At 38.0% G+C, this 18,726-nt stretch overlaps 1 protein-coding gene across 1 annotated transcript in view; it reads left to right on the top strand.

Moving 5' to 3' along the window:
- The window catches only part of ADSS2 (adenylosuccinate synthase 2), a 43,547-nt gene extending 25,268 nt beyond the window's left edge, over positions 1–18,279 (top strand). Inside the window, 9 exon segments of the mRNA NM_001261110.1 lie at positions 2,227–2,293; positions 2,577–2,684; positions 3,726–3,807; positions 6,372–6,498; positions 7,736–7,890; positions 8,899–9,023; positions 10,616–10,713; positions 15,467–15,616; positions 17,269–18,279. Of these exon segments, the coding sequence (NP_001248039.1) occupies positions 2,227–2,293; positions 2,577–2,684; positions 3,726–3,807; positions 6,372–6,498; positions 7,736–7,890; positions 8,899–9,023; positions 10,616–10,713; positions 15,467–15,616; positions 17,269–17,321 (965 nt within the window). The 3' untranslated portion in view covers positions 17,322–18,279.
- The last annotated feature ends 447 nt before the right edge of the window (positions 18,280–18,726 follow it).

Raw genomic sequence — 18,726 nt, forward strand, 5'->3', positions numbered from 1 at the left:
AATAAACTTAACTAAAGGTGCACAATTATGATGTTTTCTTTGTTTGCAATATCTAGGCTGTAGAAAGTGAAACAGATATTCCAAGGCTGTTCTTTCAAAACAGTAATAGTGGAGGCATTAATGCTCCATGCCGTGATGAAGCCTTATGAACGTAATTATTCTGATTACACTAATTGCTTCCTGGGGCCTAGAAAAACCAAGGAAAGCATTAGCTCTGTGACAAGGCGCTAAATTAATGTCTGAAAAATATGGTTCACCTGCTTTGCAGCAACCATTTATCTGTGGGTTGTCAGTTGCTTTTTAAATTTCTTTGAGCATAAAAAACAAAACATTTACTTTCAAATGTCTTTTTATTCAAAAGAAATGAGAATGGTATACTCTAAGATCTCAATCTTGTCATAACTGATTTGCAAATTCAGGGTTTAATGAAACAGCCCTTCAGAACTATTCTGGCCTCTCAAGTAACTGAGAAAGACTATTGCTTGGGCAATAAAATGGGAACATGATGATAAACTGACCCTTACAGATCAAAATTATTGTTTACATAAAGAGTATTTTATTCTTTTTCATTGCTGTGCAGTATCCCTTTATATGACCATTTCACACTTTTAAAAATCCATTCATTCTACCATTGATGAAAATTTGAGTTGTTTCCAATATTGGGATATTACAAATACTGTTACCCTGAGCATTCTTGTAGATATCTTTTGGTGTGCAGTATACTGATATGACTTTAAAGGTGTTACTGTTACCTAACTATGTGGCACTAAGGCAGATATTGCTTACTAGATACTTTTAAATCACACAAATTTAGTTTCTGAAATATAACTGATTAGCATGTACAGTATCAAAACTTTCCTACTAACAGCACCAGGGAAACCTGTTGATCATAAAAAGCTATGGTTGTTAACCTTGCCAAGCATGGCAGGAGGATTGCCTTGACAGTTTTAGTAGTGTCTCAAAAGGAGGAAAGTAGAGAAGAGTACATACATGGTTTTATGGGCAGGGTTAATCAGAGGATGGGTTTAGATTGGGTTATCAGACTTTTCTAGCTTCACCATCTATAACTTCAATATCAGTCTTCTAATGCTTCTAAATAGTTCTTTTACAGATGCTACCATTAATCCCAAGAACCTCATATCAGTCTTTCTGTTAAACATCTACACATTTCAACTTAATTATTTGGAAACAGTGACTTCATTAGCAAAAAGAAACTATAGTTAAATATACTAAAAATCAGTAAATTGTACATCTTAAATGGGTGAATTTTGTGCTATATAAATTATATTCCCATAAAACTGTTTAAAAACAAAACAAAAAACAAGAAGCCTTGGTTAGAAGTTCAGAGACCAAAATTCCAGTTCTGCCTCTTCTATAAACCAGCTATTTGTTCAGTCAGTAAATATTTGAGGACTTGTTTGCACTGGAAATCAACTAGTAGACTAAACTGACATGATCCTAATACTCTCAGAGCATTGGCAGGGGAGAAAGAGTACAAGTTATGTGTAGGTGTAGAAAGAGGCAATATTTCATGCAGAAGTACATGCCTTGTAGCTGAGGGCTGCAAAGAATGCCAGTGTGACCAGAGGGCAGTGCGGGTGGCAGAGCATGAGTATAAGATGAAAGTGTAGACTGTGCAAGGAGGCCAGATAATAAAAATAATTTTGTCTCTTTTTTTAGAGCAGTGGAAAACTGTTGAGTTTTAAGGGCAGGGGAGGTGTGAATGCCATATTTGTGTCTTGGAAAGATGCTTTGGCTGCATGACAGCATTTGGATTAGCGATGTCTAAGAATGGAAAGAGGTACACACACTAGGAGACTACAGTTTTGGTGAGAGATGATGGAAGCTCGAGACTAGTGAGGAAAAGGAAGGTGTCAACATGAGCCCTAGATTCTAGGAGTCCAGAACCTAAAGAAAAAAGAGTATTTTTGTAAATTGGCCTTTGTAAAATTTTAGGGCAGAATGTTTCAAAATTAACCTCTTAATGACTTAGTTTTTTAAATAGTATAGACTGTAATAAATAAGAGTGAAAGATCAGACAGATTTTCATCTTAATGTACTAGTTGGTGTTACCATCTTCTACCATTATCACTTTTAAAAATGTGTTTAATTTGTTATACTGAAATGAGGCTGAAGGGATTTATAACTTCAGTAATTTGAAATGCAGTGTATTTTGCTTTTGTGTATTATCTTTGTTTCAACAACTGTGGTTTTATTTCCCCTCAGTATTTGATTTTCATCAAGCAGCTGATGGTATCCAGGAACAACAGAGACAAGAGCAAGCAGGAAAAAAGTATGTGTGTGTGTTTTTTGTTTGTTTGTTTTTTGTTTTTTGTTTTTGGTACAGTTTAAGCATTTACAGACCCTTATATTTTAATTCTAGACCAGAAGTTTAAGAAAAGTAAGTATTAGAATATCCTGTTTTAGAGAAAATCAGTAGGATTATGAACATATACTTAGCAAGAAATAATATAAACAGAAAATAGTCATATGTAACTTTATTCACTGTAATGATCTGACCATAAGACCTACATCTTTCTTGTCTAACTTAAAGCTTGTTTGGATTTGTTTTTAAGTTTGGGTACAACAAAAAAGGGCATTGGCCCAGTTTATTCGTCCAAAGCTGCTCGGAGTGGACTCAGGATGTGCGACCTTGTTTCTGACTTTGATGGCTTCTCTGAGAGGTAACTAACTTGTGTTTGAAAATGGAAGGAATGAATGCATTTTTAGATTTTTTTTTTAAAACCTAGGGTGTAAAATGGTACAGTCAGTGTTCTAGTTAAAATAGTGGTGGTTGGCCTTTTTAAGATTTGAAATGTTCAAGTTATCTTCATTACATTATACTTAATCTTTAGTTACAGATTAACTTCATGAAAAATAACATGATGGTGGTTTAATAGAATGTCCTAAGAAGACAAAGGCAGAGTTATATTTAAGAATTGAAATATGGAATGGTTTCCTGAGAAATAGAATGATTCCAGGGGCTGTGGCAGTCCTTGGATGGTTACATTCTAAGGTCTTGATCCTTGCATTTTCAGACCTGGAGACTCCTTATGTCCTCCCACCCAGAAATCATTAGCTCTCAGATACTGGTGAATTATTGTATACCAAACTCAACTTGAAAAACAGAGATGCTACGTTAACACATGCTTTCTGTAGCCAGATCTCCATGGGAAACCTAGTAGTCATCAAAAAGCTACTCAGTGACTCAATGATAGGGAGTTGGTTGTGTATAATAACAAGTGGCATCAAAGCTATAATGACATTGTATCCCCTTTCAATCAACCACGTAACATTTGTCTGCACTGGCAGTGCACCTTTACTGAAGAATGTTAGATTGCTAATGTCTGCCTCTCTCTCTTTTACAAGTATCGTGTAAACTGCCCCTGTTTGTTATGGTACAGTATAATACAGTTAATTCAGATTTAAGTCTTTTGTGTTTACAGATTTTAGTCATTCCATTTCTCTTCCCTCCCTACACACATATCACCTTAATTATATTGTCGCTATGCCTAAACTTGAGTAAAAAAATAATTTGAATGTCTTATGTATTCATATGGCTGATCTCCTTTATTAAATTTTATTTCTCAGAAGGTAACGTCAGTTTCAGGATTAATTTGCTGTTAAGATCGTTTACCATCTGCAGAAATCATTGAAATCAAATGATACTATTTTAAATATTTTTGTACAGAGTGGTAATGTCTTGATTTATCTGTATTTCTCAGGTTTAAAGTTCTAGCTAACCAATACAAATCTATATATCCTACTTTGGAAATAGACATTGAAGGTGAATTACAGAAACTCAAGGTAATGCTTTCTGATCTCTTTAATGTTCTTTTTAATACTTGTTTGCCAAATTGGCATCTAGATCTTTTCATTCCTGCAGGCTTTGGGTAAGAACTGGCAAAGGAAATTGTTTGTCTTGGACATGGTATGTTTAAGTGACTTTACATGATATGGTTTAGATAAAATACTGAGTAGGGAGCAGGAGGAGTACCTGAAGTAAAGGAGACAGAGTCCAGATCATACGTCTCATGTGCAATGACAGGGAGTTTAGATCTTATCCTGGAGATAATGAAAAGCTACTAGGAAATTTTGAACAGAAAGAAGACTAGATTTGCATTATCTAAAAATCACTTCTAACAGTTGGAGGATAGATCAGCAGAGGGCTGAGTGAGAACTTTTCAGGCTAACCAACCCGTTTAGGAAGGATAACCCCATAGGGCCAGTTTCTTTAGCACTGCACTCTTAAGAGACAAATAAGGTAATTGACCAAAGATTAGTCTTTTCTTGGCAACTATTAGGTGTCAGTGGTGCTTACATTGGTCAGTAGTTGAAATTCCTATCCTCTCCATTCTTTCACCTTTTACTATTTTTGATGAACTTCAAACTGTTTCCTGTGAATCTGATTATTATTTCTTCTCATCTATAAATAAGTATCAGTATCAGTTCCAGAACTGAGTAGGAATCTACAAACCTCATATGCCATTCTAGAATAAATGCAGACCTTAGGTCTGCCCTATCACTGAGTTCTAAACAAATATGACCTACAAGGAACGTTTTAAATGTTAGGTATTTGCATTTCAGTGCACTGATTGCTGTTACAAATAGACTGCCATTTTCTTTTTATTCAGTTATGCAATAAATATTTTGTTTTAGTTTGTTTTTTGAGACAGGGTCTCGCTTTGTCATCCAGGCAAAGCGAGAACTGTATGAACTATATGAACTTTGTCACACAGTTCATACAGTGGCATGAACACAGCTCACTGCAGCCTTGACCTCCTAGGCTCAAGGGATCCTCCCTCCTCAGCCTCCCGAGTAGCTGGGACTATGGGCACACCACCACACCCTGCTAGTTTTTTTTTGGTAGAGATGGGTTTTCACCATGTTGCCCAGGCTGGTTGTGAATGCCTGAGCTAAAGCAATCTGCCTGCCTTGGCCTCCCAAAGTGCTGGGATTATAGGCATGAGCTACCATACCCAGTCTATTATGCAACAAATATTTTAACTTTTTGACTAGCAACTTGGACATATTTACTTGCCAAAGTATGAGTATGGCTTTTCAATTCCATTTTATATGTGTTCCACGTGAATGTAAAGTAGATGAATAATAATAAATAGAATTGGGTAAGAAGATTCTTATAGGTAACGTGTGTTGAACGAGAAAACTTTAAGAAACAAGTGGGATGACTAGTGTGGTCATTTCAGGCATGAAAATAGAACTAAAACGGGAATAAGTCAGAAATTGGAGGCTAGAGCCAAGGAGCGATCTAGACATTTATCAGTGGGTATTAACGCACTCCGGTGGGTTCATGAGTAGATTCTGGAATTTCCATAATAGTCTACATATTTAAACATAGTTGAACCTAGGTTTCATGCAGTTATACTATAAGGCCTTAGGGGAAGCTCTTGGTTATTTTACATTTTTAATTGAGTTCTGAAGTTAAGCAGTAGTACTAACAATTAAATGCTTTGAGAAATTTTTATAATGCCCGTGTGTTACATAGTATTGGACATTATCTACTAGTAATAGTGTAGAGATAGATAATGTTACAGTAATGGGATAAAATTTAAAAGAATAACAGCAATCAATCACTAATAGTTGCATACTTGGCAGTGTAACTTGTGGCCCTCACCACATTTTGAGAATCACTCTGATGCAAGTTTCAGAATTCATGGTTGGCCAGACACAGTGGCTTACACCTGTAATTCAGCACTTTGGAGGCTGAGGTGGGTGGATCACTTGAGAACAGCCTGGGCAACATGGGCAAATTCACCTCTACCAAAAAAAAAAAAAAAGAAAAAAAATGTAGGTGGTCATGGTGGTGGTGCACCTACCCAGGAGGCTGTGGTGGGAGGATTGCTTGAGCCTGGGAGGTCGAGGCTGCAAGTGAGCCATGTTCCCACCGTGTACTTCAGCCTGGGTGACAGAGCAAGGCTCTGTCTCAAAAAATGAAATAAAATTTAAAAAATCGTGGTTTTTATGTTATAAATGCAACTTTTCAAATACCTCACAAAATTTAAAAGCACAATGTAATATAGTCATTTATTTTTATTTTCCTGAAAGCTGTTTTATGAAGTATGACTACTTTGCTGAGAGGGTTTTATTTGCAGTGAGGTTAATATAGAACCTTTGAATTTCACCGTATCTCTAGTTTTTGTTGAGCTAATGCCTCTTTTCTGTTCCTGGAAAATCAGCATGAGAGATGAAAGCTAATCCAAATGTTACAATAGAGTGAGCACCGTCACCAGTCCTTTTCTGCTTTGCGTTTGTCAGTTTTCATGTCATAAAGTCAGGTAATTTATTCTTGTTCTGGTTACGTTAAACATTTTTTAATATACACGGAAATTGGTTGTTGTCTTTGTGTATAGGGTTATATGGAAAGGATTAAACCAATGGTGAGAGATGGAGTTTATTTCCTATATGAGGCCCTACATGGACCACCAAAGAAAATCTTGGTAGAAGGTGCAAATGCAGCACTATTAGATATTGATTTTGGTAAGTAAGGTACGATTTATAGTTAAGGGAGCTTAACTGAACCCTAAGTAGTTAAGATATAAATAAGTAATGTTAGCATTAAGGAGTTTTAAAACAATGTTTTTAGCTTGTATATTCAGGAAGGATGAAAGTTTGTTGTCTTGTGGCACTCTTTTTAAAGGAATATTACAGAACACACAATACATGTGTGAAGTTCCCTCTTTTATTAGAAAAGTAAAATCATTTGAGCTCAGTAGGTCTGAGGTTCTGTAAATTGTGGTTTTCATTGGTTTATGGTTCAGTTTCAATGCCTGGAACTGTAAGGTAAGATAAATTCTGTGGAAGAATATGCATCTTTAATTCAACCTTTTAAAAATGTGTACATTATTATTAAGCAAGATTTATAAAAGCCTATTTATATAGATTAATTCCCTGGGCATGAGACTCTGAATTCAGAGCATTTCCTTCATCTTCAAAAGGTTAATTAATGCTTAACTTCTTTCTTCAAACTACTGCCTCATTAGTTTGTTGACCGTTTCATTTAAATATGATTTCTCATGATTAGTCTGATTGTTCTCAGCTTTTACTGACATTTCATGGGCTTTTGTCTCCAAGTAAACTATTGAAGAAAGTGTATTTCTGTATAGTAGACACGTATTTTTTATACCGTACTATGCCTAGCCAGTCCGGAAAGAAAACAGAGTGTCTGCTTGGTGGAGTGAATAGTTAAATATGAATGAGACCTTTGGGGGTGAGAAAGTATGCCACTCTTTAACTAGCTCTTGTAATTTGAGGGTTATTCCCTAAGTAGAGATTAAAAGCTGGGGAAATGTTGAATACTACAAAATTCTTGTGTTGCCGTCACTCCAGATTGCTACAACACTTTAAATATTCATATGAGGGAGTCATATTTGTTTTACACTAACAGGGAATTCTGAAAACATGTAGATGAGTTTCAGCATTAAATTTCTTCATAATCCATTAAGTGAGTAGCTACCATAAAGAGCTGAGTCAGTAACTGTACATGCATTCAAGGAGCTGCTCTGGTAAGCACTTCAGTTAAAGCTCTAACCTCGTTTTTATATCGTTACAGCTAAAATGAATAAAAAGTAAAACATTGGGACTTTGAGGGGGCAGTTACAGTTCAGATCTGTTAGATACCTATAATATACTCAAATGTAGAATTGTAATGGTATTTCTGTTTTAAAATGTGTTGTTTATGTGTATAGTATATTTTAATGTCTGGTTCTGTTTTTAGGGACTTACCCTTTTGTAACCTCTTCAAATTGTACTGTTGGAGGTGTTTGTACTGGTTTGGGTATGCCCCCTCAAAATGTTGGAGAAGTGTATGGAGTTGTGAAAGCTTATACAACTAGAGTTGGTATTGGTGCCTTTCCTACAGAGCAAGAAAATGTAAGCCTATTCTAAGTAAATAATCAAAATGTATTAAAAATTCATTCTTCTTTTTTTTTTCTTAATGAATTATTGTCTCCTGTACCTTTCACTCAATTTGCAAGATTGGTCAGAACAACGTTTTCCTAAATACATAATTTTGGCTGGACATGGTGGCCTCTGTCTATAATCCCAGCGCTTTGGGAGGCAGAGGCAGGCAGATCACTTGAGCCCAGGAGTTCAAGATCAGCCGGGGCAACATGGTGAAACCCTGTCACTAAAAAAAATACAAACATTAGCTGGGTGTGGTGGCGAGCACCTGTAGTCCCAGCTACTGGGGAGGCTGAGCAGGAGGATCGCTTGAGCCCAGGAGGCAGAGGTTGCAGTGAGCTGAGATGGCACCATGGCACTCCAGCCTGTACAACAGAGCGAGACTCTTTCTCAAAAAAATAAAGTCAACAAAAATAAATAAAAACTGTGTAATTGTAACGATGCCAGACTATAAGAGATAATGAAATGATAGCTTTAAGCAGAAAGGGGCAAATCAGGGACTTGGGTAGATCATAGGAAAAACAAATTGTAGGAAGTGACCTTAGCTTAGATATTTGAGCATGTTTTCGATCTTAGTTTTCTTCAGAAGGGCATTATGATATCAATGACTTCTTAGATATGTTTGCCTTATGGTTTCCAGGAAAAACATCAAACTACAGCTCTTGGAAGAATTGGCTGGATTCGTTTATTTAATAAATACTCAGTTTTTTTCTTAATCTGTCAATCTAAATTTTAGGAAGTTGTCTGTATAACATTGTAAAAAATACTGACTTTAAAAAATGGTAGTAAATGAAGCATTCCAAATAATGCCTCCCTCAGATAAAATCCATCATCTCTGTGAAATTCTATCTTCAATTTAGTTATTACCTGAAAGATGTTTATCTCACAGAGGCTTTGCTATGGTCTCTAGTATATATTATTCCATCAAATATATAGCACTGCTATGCTAATCCTAAAGTTCTATTTTCTCTTCTGTAGGAAATTGGAGAATTACTACAAACAAGAGGTAGAGAGTTTGGTGTAACCACTGGAAGGAAAAGAAGATGTGGCTGGTTGGACCTCGTTTTGCTCAAATATGCTCATATGATCAATGGATTTACTGCGTGAGTATTCTTCAGAAACATTTAAAAATATTTCAGGAAATCATAGATGATTAATGGCCATAGGTTTAATTTTGTGGAGTACCTTAATAGGAAAATTTCACTCTTTAGACTCCATATTGAAATTGTAGTGCCAAGCAGAAGTAGACCAAGATATAGGGGGAAGGGTACACAAGGAGAGGGACCCCAAGTTATCCTCCTAGACATCCGAGGTTGTTGAAAAGAATCTTGATACTCTTACATGTATGTAAGTATCGAGGCAGGCAGAATAGGGTACATAGTCAGACAGCTGGATACATAGGTGAATAGATAGATAGGTTGATAGCACAAACACCATGAGCATGTACAGAGGGGAGGCGATGTACCTAGTGATTAGCACATGGGCTTAATGTCTGCATTCCTGGATTCAGATCTCAAATCTGTGCATTATGCGTGTGTAGCTGAGCAAGTTAATCATTCTCTGCCTCTGTTTTATCCTCTCTAAAATCTATATCCTCTCTAAAATCTATATAACAGCATTACCTACTTCACAGGGGTATTTTTAAAATTCTGTGAGAAACGTAGAGTCTATAGCACACTGCCTGGCTAACCGAAAATACTCAGGAAAAGTTAAGTTGTTATTAATGCTTATACATGAATAGGTAAATAAATGTGTTCATATCTGTGTTAGACTGAACTTCCAGTAGATAACAATAAGGTTAAAAATAAAATTTTTGGACAAGAATCCCAAATTTAGTTTGTTATCTAATTTCCACAGATTTTCTCTTTAAAACCTGTTTTCCGGTCAGTTTGTCGGGAAATTTTGATGTATCATGAAGAGGTCCTTGATGTGGTTTTTCTCACTCTTCTTTGACAATTTCTGACCAGAAGGGTAGAGGTGATGGTAACCAGAGTGAAGAACTGAGGGATGCTGGCATGTGTGTAAATGTACATGTATCTTAATCATCCATGTAGTGTAGTGAGTTCTGCTGTGTTCCACGGCCACAGTGCAACCTTAACTCCAGGCAGTCCTCCTGCAAATACATGTTGTTTGTTCATCAATCATGAGAAAGCTGATCTGGGCATGGTGGCTCATGCATATAATCTTGGCACTCTGGGAGGCCGAGAGGCAGGAGGATCGCTTGAGGCTGGGAGTTCGAGACCAGCCTGGGCAACTTGGTGAGACCTTGTCTCTACAAAAAATACAAAACAATTAGCTGGGCCTGGTGGCACACACCTGTAGTCCCAGGTACTCAGGAGGCTGAGGTGCAAGGATGACTTGAGCCCGGGAGGTTGAGTCTGCAGTGAACCATGTTTGTGCCACTGCAGTCCAGCCTGGATGACAAAGTGAGACTGTCTCAAAACAAACAATCAAAAAAGAAAGCAAAATTCCTCAGTGAAAATCTATTACAATCACTAGCAAAGGAACTCAGTGTGCGTTGTCCTCTAGTGTCTTCTGTGTGGCACGCTTTAAAATCTAATCCTAACCAGTTTTCAGAATTGCTTTAGAACTTTCAGCTTTGCATGAATTTTTCTTTACTCCTGCATTAATCAAATTAGATAGTAGAGCCTTTAAGAGTTTGCTCTTTTAACATTGCCTTTTCTTCCAAAATTAGGTTGGCACTTACCAAGCTGGATATTTTGGACATGTTTACGGAAATCAAAGTTGGAGTTGCTTACAAGTTAGATGGTGAAATCATACCTCATATCCCAGGTATTTTCTTGTAGGCAATATCTAAAGGATACTATAAGGTGAATGTATTATAGCAATTTCATAAAGCTCTTCCATATAACTTGTGATAGATAGATAGCAACAGGCTTGATATGCCCTTTATGATTTGTGCAAATTAGCTCACTTATTATTAGTTATTTGGTTCATAGCTAATACTTATTTAGTTGTTGGGTCACAATAAGCATGTGCTCAAACTCAAAAGAAAAAACATGGACCTCTGAGCCCAGCCATACTGCTCTTGAGTCTCATTTGCCCTCCTTTGAAAGTAGTTTCCATGGAGGTGTTTCTCCCTTCCTTGGGAAAGTATGCCACTCTTTAGAGTGGGTAAGAAGAGGGGTAAGAAGAGCCCATGTCTTGTTAAGCTGGCTCTCAATACATTAGCCCTCCCTATCCTTCAGGCCCCATGAATGACTTTCTCTGCCCTTTATTCTATAGTAGTCATTTGATAAGGATTAGGAATATGCCAAATGAAGGAATATTGACTAGCTTAATAAAACTTGATGAGCCGTTAAGTTTTGTGACTACCTTATGACCACTGTTTCTTAGGAATTAAGGATAGCTCTGAGTTCTTAGAAATTAAATGCATATTATCTTTCCTTTTCTTACATGTATATAAGTATAGAGGGAGTCTAGATATCTTATAAAAAAGTGTCTACTGCCAATTGTAGGATAATATTCACTTGGAAAACTGGCTGTTCCAATATGTTATGTCCTGGTTCTTAATTCTATTTACAAAGCTATTTCAAGAGTTATAACTTCAGACACCAAAGAGAATAATCTAACCAAGTATAATGACATGTGGCAAGGTCTACCATAGAGAACATTACAGCAAATTCTTTTAATTAAAATATTAAAAACTAACAAAACAGATAAAACTGGTCAATTTCATGTGTTTAATTTTAAAGCTGTTCTTGGTCAGGATCCCCTGCAACCACTCTTGAAATGAGATTTGTATCCAAGAAGTGTAGTAGAGAATGCTTTCAGCAGTAGCGTTTGTGAAAGAAGCAGAGGGACTAGTTGAAATGCAGTGCAGCCCATCCCATTGGGAGCCACAGAGCTAGGGTGGCCCTTTAGAGTTGTACTAAATTGAGGCAAGTAGCCAGAACTTTGTGCCTCTGCACAACTAGCCACTAAATAAGAGCTGTTCCTCAAGTGAGGTAGCTCCCTTTGGCCAAGAGCAGTTCCTGGAGAGGGACGGAGCTATGAATCAGCAACATGCAGTACTCCCCACCAGTAGCAGAGAGTGCTTAAAGAGGGTAAAATAAGTTGACAAGCCTCTGGGAATAGCTCCTGTAGGATTCTGGTTGTTGTCTTTCCTAGGGAAGCTTACAAGAGGAAGGTTAGTGGTGTAAATTAGCCCCTACCCTGGCTATCACAGCGGGAAAGTAGAAGCAAGAGTCCTATTAAGCTTAAAGCTAAGGCTCCCCCTATCATGTTGGATTTCATGTGCCAAAGCCAGCAGGCAAGGGAATGGAGTCACTAGAAGAGGTAAATGATTCTGATCAGTATCTCCAATATGTTTTTAAACCCACTGGTGAATTTTTATTTCTAGAATTTCCATTTAGTTCTCTTCTCTACTTTCTATTTCTCTACTGAGATTCCCTATCTGTTCACTCAGTAACAATGAAATTTTCTTTTTTTTTTTTTTTTGAGACGGAGTCTCGCTGTGTCGCCCGGGCTGGAGTGCAGTGGCCGGATCTCAGCTCACTGCAAGCTCCGACTCCCGGGTTTTTACGCCATTCTCCTGCCTCAGCCTCCAGAGTAGCCGGGACTACAGGCGCCCGCCACCTCGCCCGGCTAGTTTTCTGTATTTTTTAGTAGAGACAGGGTTTCACCGTGAAATTTTCTTAATTTATATTAGCTACATTTTTTCTGTTAGTTTAACATTTAGACTATCTCAAGTCGAGTTTCTGTTGACTATTCTTTTCCTTGGTTGTGGATCACTGTTTCTATGCCTAATGACTATTGGTTGACTATTAGACATTGTGGATGATATATTAAAGAGACTCAGATTCTGTTACCTTCCTCTGAATAGTGTTGATTCTTGTTTTAGGGGACAATTGAGTTATTCACTGATCATCTTGAATTTGTATAGTTTGGTTTTATGCTTTGTTGTGTAGTTACGTGGAAAACCCAAGATGTTTTTCAAACTTTAAGCTGGTATGAGTCAGTCTCCAAATTTTGTCTCTTCTATAGATCTTGGTTTTTGGCTTCATTATGCGGGGTTTGTCATAGGTTTCACTCAAGGGCGTGGCTTTTATTCTTAAAGAGCAGCCTTTCTGGTGGCTCTGCTGGATACCAGGAGAGTTCAGGTAGAATAATGAGGTCTCGTCACTCCAGCAGTGCTGGGCACCAGGGCTCCCTGTCCCTCCATTTTCAGAAGCACTGCCTGGCTTCTAGAGTCTGGTCGAAGTCCCCCCATTGTGTAGCAGCTGAGGTCTGGGAAGCCTCTGCTGGTCCTGCTCTTGCCTGTGGCGTCCTCCTGTGGCCATGGGACTCTCACATGGACTTCTCGGGGGCCCTTCTCTCTGCAGCTCCTCTCTGATGCCTGGCCCTGCTGATTCTGGCTGCTTCAGCTTTCCTGAAGTCAGCTGTCTACCTCCCCAGGTCAGCGGAGCTGCCATTCTCTGTTTACACACAGTGTTCTGAACTGTGGTCAGGAAATTGTTCCTAGGCAGAAAGTTGGGTGGCTTCTGGGCTTGCTTGTGAGTTTTCTCTCCCAGGAGCCATGGCTTGGTGCCTGCCTGTTGTCCACTGCCTAGAAGGAGTTGTCACTTTGAGAACTGGTTGGGAACTGTGTATTTTACGATGACTAGAAATGGAAGCCCCACTGATTCTCTTAATTCCTCCTACCACCTACCACAGCACTTCCGGCATACCTACTTAGTATGGTTCATTACTTTTTCTAAGCTTCCAAGAGCATTCCTAGCAGGATGTTTGCATCATGTCTGTGTCATGCATCATGAGAGGACATTCTCTTACCAATATACTCTTACTCAACTTTGTTCTACCACCTGCTGCCCCCCTTCACCCAGCATCCCTCAGGATCCAGTTCCATATACACTCTCTTAGTGCCTACTGGCAAATGTTGGCTTGTTCCTGCAGATCTTTTAGAATATGGTATCTTTCCTTCCTTAGTAGGCCCTTAGTAGGCCCTTCCTTAGCCGGGTTACATTGGGCCTGAGCCTAGTTATTTGCTTACCAGAAGGGGGGGTGAAGGTAGGTGTGAGACGGGCACATGCTGCCTTGCAAGCCAGAGGCCTCTTCAGCATCTTCAAGCAACAGGATGCCGCAGCCTTTAATAGAAAGTAGTGGGACGTTTTGCAGACCCAGGGAGTTTGGAAAATCTAGGGATTCAGGATTTTCAGGTACGTCAATTCAGATGGCCCATTCAGAGTCTCAGGGCCCCACTTTTTCCCAGACAAAGCTCTGACTTTGCCATAGCAAACTTGCTGGATTGCAGAATTCAGGTTTTTCTGGAGCTGTGCAGTCTGTATGATTGAATTATCATCTTAATCCTCGTCTTGTTTTGCTCTCTGCTCTAGGAGATGGAATTTCGTCTAAGTTCTGCCAGACAGGTTGCATTATCTTTCTCCAGTTCATGAATAGCATTCATCAAGAGCCATCCAGTTCTGTTGTTCCACTGTGCTCAAATCTCAATGCCTCAGATAGAGGCTGTCCATACTCTATTTACCCCAGTGATAGTCCTCATTGCCAGCCAGCCAGCTACCCAGTGATCCTGCCTCTTAGTTCTCGTTTTAGAGCTATCTTCCTCTGACGGTTCCTGGTGCCAGCTATCTTAGATTGAGTTCCCTAGGAAACAGACTCCAATGTAGAGATTTGCACATAGGCGTGTTTGCTCATAAGTGCACTGAGCAACAACATCTGTGAGGGAGTGGGAGAAGCAGGATTATGCAGAGGGAGAAATTGCACTGCAATATAGTTGTAAACAAGCCTTCGCTGATCCCATAGGGAGCTCTGGAGCTAACATAGCCCTTGACCGTTGTCCCAAATTAAGGTTAAGTGCCCAGGTTGTTTCTGTTCCCACATTGACAAGTCAATGGATATGGGCTGCTGTGGGGCAGCAACTCCCTTTGGTGGAGGGCTAGTCCTGCAGAGGCTCTGAACTGTGAGTGGTCAGCAGGCAAAGCTCCCACAGCTCTCAGTCTTCAGAGAAATCTGGGCAGAGTACCATAGCATCCACTATATTGACTCAAGTCAAAGAAACTCTTCTTTAGTGCATTTTCAGTTTCCATTAGGGGATACAGAGAAAATAGGTGGAATAATGAAGAAAATTTCAAGCAGAACCATAGATTTCTCAGAAGACAGCAGGTATGCAGGCCTTCTTTCTGTGAGGTTGCTGTCATTATGCAGATCTACAATCCCTATCAATAGAATGGAAATTCAATAAGCTTTAAAATTGGAAAGTTTTAAGTTTAGCACCCAGATTCATTTGGCAGCAAAACCAGACTTGAACTAATGTTAGTATTACATAATCTTTATCCTCTTATAGCGAATAATCATATGTGTTGCTGCAGAAATATGTTTGATTATAGAATACTACCCCAGATGGTATTTGCACTGTTTTACCTTTATACTACCTGAAGAATTCTAAATCCCAGAACGTATCTGGCTCCAAAGATTTTGCAAAGAGATTCTGAACCTGCAATATATCAAAAAGTTGTTTGACAGTAAGCAGTGTGTACCATGAACAAATGTCCTCTTTAACTTTTAGCAAACCAAGAAGTCTTAAATAAAGTTGAAGTTCAATATAAGACTCTCCCAGGATGGAACACAGACATATCAAATGCAAGGGCATTTAAAGAACTACCTGTTAATGCACAAAACTATGTTCGATTTATTGAAGATGAGCTTCAAATTCCAGGTAAACATAAAAGACACTTTGTGAATGACTGTCTCTACTTTCGTTTTTTGTTTTTTGTTTTTGAGACGGAGTCTCGCTCTGTCCCAGGCTGGAGTGCAGTGGCGGGATCTCGGCTCACTGCAACCTCCGCCTCCCGGGTTCAAGCTATTCTCTTACCTCAGCCTCCCAAGCAGCTGGGATTATAGGCATGCGCCACCATGCCCAGCTAATTTTTGTATTTTTAGTAAGAGACAGGGTTTCACCATATTGGCCAGGCTGGTCTCTCCTGACCTCGTTGATCTGCCCACCTCAGCCTCCCAAAGTGCTGGGATTACAGGCATGAGCCATCATGCCCGGCCGACTGTCTTTTCTTTTAACTTACCTGTCTGCCTTTGAAATAGAATAAAGGAAAGATCGTTGTTACTTTACAGAGTGCACATGATTTGCATAAATGCCCAGGAAGATGTAAAGTCATAATTTTATTCCTTAAAGTAAATATAGTGTTCATCTTTGTAGAAATAATAGATTACTTCTCACCCTTTCTGACCCTGTCTTTAATCCTTAGTCTTTTTTTTTTAATCCTGTGACATTGTCTCATTCCTTTCTTCCTCTTAATAACAAATCCTCGTGTATCTCTACCACCACCAAAAATGGTTTGTGTTTTTGGGGGATTAAAAACGGTTATGGTTTGGGTTAAACTACCCTTGAGATTTAGTTTCCTGAAAATACATTGGGAAGTAATAGGTATAGAAAATGGGAAATCTCACTAGAAAAAATGTAAGAAAAGAATTCTTAAAAATAGTTAAGACTGTTTATTAAAGAACACATGTAAGATGGCGAGGGAGTTAGGCATAACAGCGTTATGGCTGTATCTAGTTATGTGAAGTCATTCTTTTAACAGATGGCTTTTTCGTTATATCCTTTTGTTGGCATTGATGGGTATTTGAAGGATAAGAAAAAGTGAAGTGTGTGGGATGTGTCCTCCATATAAAATCTATTATGCACTTACTCTGATTTTGCCTTGTGGTTAATTTGTATTTGTGGTTCGTTTCCAGCATGATTCCTCCCTCCTAGCTTGATGTCAAATTTAGTAAGCATATTTGCTTACTGCTCTTAGTCAGCATTTTCTTGAAATATAAACAGCAATGAATGTAACAGAAATCTGTAAAATACCACAAAGGTTGATCCTAACAGTACCTTAAGGAAGCTGGTAATTCTGCAAATAATCTAAAACCATGTGGTGCAGATGATTCGATTTCCATAGACTCACGTAGTGGGCAGTTTCTAAGGCTGTGCAAATTAAAATCATATTCTCATCTAGATGTTTAAGATGTTTATCTTGGCCAGTTATCAGGAACTCGATCAGACTTTCTGTAGGTCTCTGCTGGTTTTGGTCAATATTTTACTATCCTAAGTCATTAGAAATGAGGAAATTGAAAATATTTCACAGTTAAAAAGGGAACAGTAAGGCATACTATCCTGTGCCGGGTCTTGTTTGTACATCCTGTTTAGAAGTAGGCACAGTCTGCTAACAGAATAGAGAACATCAAAAGGGCACTTAGGGGAAAGTTATGGTGATACTGAGAAAAGTGGGGGACACCTGTTTTTTAATCCCAAAGAGTGAACATTAGAAATGAATTGATGCAGTTCCTTTTCTCTTTGTTTTCTCCTAGTGAAATGGATTGGTGTTGGTAAATCCAGAGAGTCGATGATTCAGCTCTTTTAATGATTGCCAGTAGCACAAGAAACACTCCTTGAGAGGGAGAGGAAAAGACTTTCTTAAATATTTCATTTATGACCTGCAAATTCAAGAATAAAGACATTGAAGTAAGTTTGAAGCCCTACAGTTGTTTCCAGTCTTTTCAGATGGATGCCTATTGTGGAGATTAACTTTGGCATATTCCAGTGTCAGCTTTCCTTAGCTGGAATTGCCAAATCATTTGTTGCTCCTGCTGCTCTCATGGTGCCACGTTTTTTTCCCCAATGTTTAGTAATAGTATCATCCGTGTTGTTTGATATCTAAAGTAGAATTACTTTTAATGTAGTTTTTCTTCATTATTGTCATTGCGTGTTCTTAAGTTTTACCCCATTAGATGGTAAGAACAATTAATGCAGTTTTGCACAAATATTTTTACATTCTGATCATTCAATTCTGTTATTGTAATCTTTGTTGTTAGAAACAAATGATGGAAACATAGGGGTTCTGTAAACTTTTGTAATGCTATGAATTCTGTTTAAATTTTGGGCTGTTTATTTTCTGCTGAGACCATTGCAAACCTGAGCTTTGGCGGGTTGGGAGGGGTTATATATTCATGGGTCCTTTAATTTGTACAGAGCACAGAACTGATTTCTCTCTGTCAGTGATTTAATACATTGAACATTGAGTGAAATGTTCAAAGAGAAAAGATGTTTCCCAAAACAACGTTTATGTTAAAAATAGTCATTAAAAGATCTGTTGTAATAGATGGTGGATATTTTTCTTTAATTTCAAACATTACCTCTGAAATGTATATCTTTTCTTTTTTATCTTACCATTAGTTTTAAATCTAGTGGATTGGTTTTCAACATTGTGCCTGCCGATATGCCTACAAAATCATCTGTAAGTGTCAAAATGAACCCAAGCTGTTAGCCATAATTTTGATTATGCCTTTATTTCTCCTTTCTTGGAAAAAAAAAAAAAAAAAGGTGTTATTTTGACAATTAGGCATAACATTGTTTTGTAGATTATCTTTTAATGAACTATTTTACATGTTAAATTAGGTGCCACTTAAATTTATTTTATTATACCATCAATAGCTGATTAAAAGAACCAAATATTTCTAGTATGCTTTGCGTATTGTGTTTTTGTTCTACTAAGAGAGGTTAGTAATACTAGTATATAGGAACGAGCTTTATCTCTGTAGTGTAATACTTAGTTCAAGAAAAATTCTAAAATAGGAGCAGTATCATTAGACTTAGTAAGTATAAAGAACAGTACAGATTATCCTACAAGCCAATTATTGATCAATAATGACTTATATGTAAAAGTAATTTATAATGAATATATAATTTCTGTTTAATAGAAAATGAATGGGCTTTTAAAGTCTGCATTCTTATCTTGGTTACAAGTATTGCACTATTAAAATGTATTT

This window comes from Macaca mulatta, chromosome 1, assembly GCF_049350105.2.
Source record: "Macaca mulatta isolate MMU2019108-1 chromosome 1, T2T-MMU8v2.0, whole genome shotgun sequence".
NCBI classification, from domain to species: Eukaryota; Metazoa; Chordata; class Mammalia; order Primates; family Cercopithecidae; genus Macaca; species Macaca mulatta.